Source organism: Buceros rhinoceros, unplaced genomic scaffold (genome assembly GCF_000710305.1).
Source record: "Buceros rhinoceros silvestris isolate BGI_N320 unplaced genomic scaffold, ASM71030v1 scaffold21416, whole genome shotgun sequence".
NCBI classification, from domain to species: domain Eukaryota; kingdom Metazoa; phylum Chordata; class Aves; order Bucerotiformes; family Bucerotidae; genus Buceros; species Buceros rhinoceros.
The window spans coordinates 7,214-10,677 of record NW_010419582.1 but is presented as its reverse complement, the minus strand read 5'-3'; the positions used below and the strand labels follow the sequence as shown (position 1 = coordinate 10,677).

Here is a 3,464-nt window from a genome sequence, read left to right as displayed (position 1 = left end):
CCCTACAACATTATACCCCCCCATTTCCCACATCTGGACAGTCCTCTCCATGCCATGAAACGCAGTGCTCTGGAGACGTACCTCCGTGGTGATCTCAGCTACCAGGACAGTCAGCATCACTTATCTGGCCTCAACTTAGAGTATAGTTTCCCCAAATGTGTCAACCAGTCCATGAAAACCAGCTCAGACAAGATTTCCGTGGAAGAATACTTGGTGGACGCCTTGAAGGGGAGCGTGAGTCTCGGAGAACCACAAAATTTAGCCAGCCTAGCCAAGACGTGGAGAGGAGGAGGTCTGGACCTGAAGGACGGGTTTCGTGAAGCGGATGAAAATGAAGGCGTGCTGCTTACTGAGGTGATCTCCCGACCCTGCGCACCAGTGTCGTGGAAGGCAGAGCCTCTCCTGGGTTTCAGGAGGAGATGATCTGCACCCACGTGTTCTGTAACAAGACTGCGTTTGCTGCACGGTTCTTGATAGGGTTCAAGACTGGGTAAAGGTGTGGGGTTGGTTTTTGAAGGGTGTAAAGCCCCATCTTAGACTGGTGGCTCTGGTTTGTTCGCTCGTTCACAAAACACGTGTGCTGCTCCCAGGGAAGTGCTCCTGTGCTCAGTCAGCCTTCAAACGTGTCTTCTCTGTCTGGGAAGGAACCCGGTCCGTTCAGGTGAACAGGCTGCAAGACGCAGGTGGCTGTAGATGACCTGGATGATGGCACGGACTGAAACCAGGGACATGTAGATGGTGAAGGTGCAGAAAGCACATCCGCTGCCTCCGGTAGGGAGCCAGCGCCTCACCCCGCGTCCCTGTGGCAGCGCAGGGCCGGGGCGTAGCAACTGCCTGTAAACCTTGGCGGGGTGCTTCACTTCTTCTGAGCTGCGTTCTCTCTTGCCACCTTAAACTCCTCCAAGAGGACCCTTCTCTGGAATCCGAGTGACCCTGCAGCGTTGACAGTGGAGTTCAGGGTGTCACTTACCTGAATAAGTTTAACTGATGATCTCAGTCCACCGAGGTTTAGCTCACGCTTAGTCATATGGATCTTGTTTGTAGAATTTACCTTCGTAGTTATGTCCTGCGTGTGAAGGGAGTAGTTTGGAGCTCCCGAGCTCTCCCGGTGGCCTTTCTTTACCCCAGTGGAGTGCACTCACTTAGATCAAACAGAGCCCTCCGAAATCGAGTAGGTCAGTTCATCTTGGCCCTACAACAGAAGTAATTTTGTAGGGGGATTTTTAGAGAGGTGCGGCAGTACCTACCAGGGGGCTTTTCCTGAAAATGCTGGTCTCTCTCTGTGGAGCTCCACAGCTCAGTGTTTCTTTCATTGCTTGACCTTGTTTTCTGATCTTACCTTCCAGAAACTAAAGCCTGTGGATTATGAGTACCGAGAAGAGGTTCACTGGACCAAGTGTCACGGTTCTTTGGGCATCGGCTCCTTTGGAGAAGTGTACAAAATAGAGGACAAACAGACAGGATTTCAGTGTGCTGCCAAAAAGGTGAGAAAAAGGGGGGGTTTCCTCACACGAGAAGGATACAGAGAAGAAGTCTTCTCATTCCAGCCGCCGTGGACTGTCGGTCAGTCACAGTGAAACGCCGCTGAGGTTACGTCTGAGGAGAAACTTCAAGGTGCTGGTGTGGGGAGAAGCAGCAGATGGAGAACCTGTCTGTGCACAGGGGGTCAAGCTTAGCCGCCAAAAAGAGGTTCACCTGGCCTTCAGCGTGCCCCAGGGGATCTTGGGTGTCGTGCTGAGACGGGCCAAGAGCGGAGATTGCAGAGAGCTCCTGGGTTCCTGGCGGCTGCGGGGGAGAAGCGGCTGCGGGAGCTGTCTGCTTACCAAGCTGTTCGCATCTTGGGACGCGTCTGGTTTACACCTAGAACACGTCTAGGTGACACGGCAGGTGTCCCGCCCTTCCAAAAGGAGAGAAGTAGGACAAACATAAGGCAGTTGGTAGGCGCTTAAAACAGGGAGAGCTCTTATCTGTCCAGTGAGTGTCGTTACGGCGCTGGCACGTCGCGATGGGGCGATTCTGGTGCAGACGCTGTAATGGATGTGTGTTGTCCCAGACGCTGGCATCATGATCTCTTGTCCACCGAGATATTGTCCCACGATGTGCGAAGCGTGTGGAATATAACCTGCAGCGGGGTGTTGGTTGGAGGGGGGTGACGGCAGAGTGAGAACACGAATCAGCGATGAGAATGAAACCTCGTCAGTTCAAACTTAACACTTGAATAGTTCCATCAGCCCTGAACTGATGTTACCTCAACGGAAAAATTCAGCAAGTGTGTGGGAAGTGTTTGGGAACAGAAATAGATGTGAAAAGAATCGGAACTGGCCTTTTTCAATGCAAAATATTTGCTTTTTTGTCATCCACATTGCCCTCAAATTGATGCGTGGTCTGTGGAATGGTGGGAGCAGCAAAACTAAGCCAGCTTGTCCCATCCTTAACTGGTTCATTTGTCAGCTAGAGAGAAGGAAACAGATTTAAAGCGTGTAGAAAATTCTTTCTTCTTCTGCATCCTCCTGTTTTAGACATGGAGTTTTGAGACAACACAACCAGCTTGTTCCCTGACAGAATGTAGCTACGTAAATTGATGGCACGTACCCGCTCCCGGGAGAAGCAGCCGTTCTAGCGGGGGGTATTTCCGGGAAGGAGGATGGTGGTGCTGAGAGGAAAGATATGAGAGAAGGGGAAACTTTCAAAAGTCCTTCAAAGTGCCAATTATTTTTTTCCTGATTCCTGGAGGATTTCAGAAGATGTTCTGTAGAGCTGAAATACATCTCAGACACCCACACTGACGGTTCGGTCAGGGTTCGACTCAGTATTTGTTCGGTGTGTCTTCTTTGTGTCTGCAGGTACAGGTCGAGCACTTCCGTGCGGAGGAGTTAACGACGTGTGCTGCCATCACCAGTCCCAAAGTCGTCCCCTTGTACGGAGCTGTGAAGGAAGGGCCGTGGGTGACCATCTTCATGAAGCTGATGGAAGGTGAGAACACAGGCACCGCTGTCACGGTCGAGTGCGGTGGAAGTTGATCTCCTCTTCCTCCTGCCCCCATTTTAAACCTGTTAATTCTTTGTGCACTCAGAGTGTTCCTAGTGTTAGTTCCTGAGTGGGGTGGGAGAGGTGCGTGTAACCTTTGCAGTGGAATTCCTCGGGGAAAATCACTTCCAGTCCTCCCTCGCTCCAGTCCAGGATGTATCTCTTGACCAGCAGCTGCAAATTCTCGCTGGAACAAACGGCTTGTGCTGGAAGCGGGGGTACTCTGTCAGCAAACCCAGCTGCCTCCATCACCTGCACTGCCTTTTCCAGGCAGAAACGCAGCCTGGGAAGACCCAAGCTGGTGATGGCACCTAGAATTGTCTGATGTGATCACAGAGTAGTTGCTTTTGATACAAAGCACAGAACCACAGAACCGCTTTGGTTGGAAAAGATGTTTAAGCTCCTCTAGTCCCCCCGTTCCCCAGCACCGCCAGGAC

The 3,464-nt window shown here is 51.7% G+C and overlaps 1 protein-coding gene across 1 annotated transcript in view; it reads left to right on the top strand.

The window, feature by feature from the left end:
• MAP3K14 (mitogen-activated protein kinase kinase kinase 14) overlaps nucleotides 1–3,464 on the top strand; it is a gene marked incomplete at its 3' end in the record, with an annotated part of 13,797 nt that overhangs the window by 3,300 nt on the left and 7,033 nt on the right. The window contains exons 5-7 of the mRNA XM_010139008.1: nucleotides 1–354; nucleotides 1,347–1,484; nucleotides 2,844–2,973. Coding sequence (XP_010137310.1) covers nucleotides 1–354; nucleotides 1,347–1,484; nucleotides 2,844–2,973 — 622 coding nt within the window. The remainder of the gene's footprint in view (nucleotides 355–1,346; nucleotides 1,485–2,843; nucleotides 2,974–3,464) is intronic.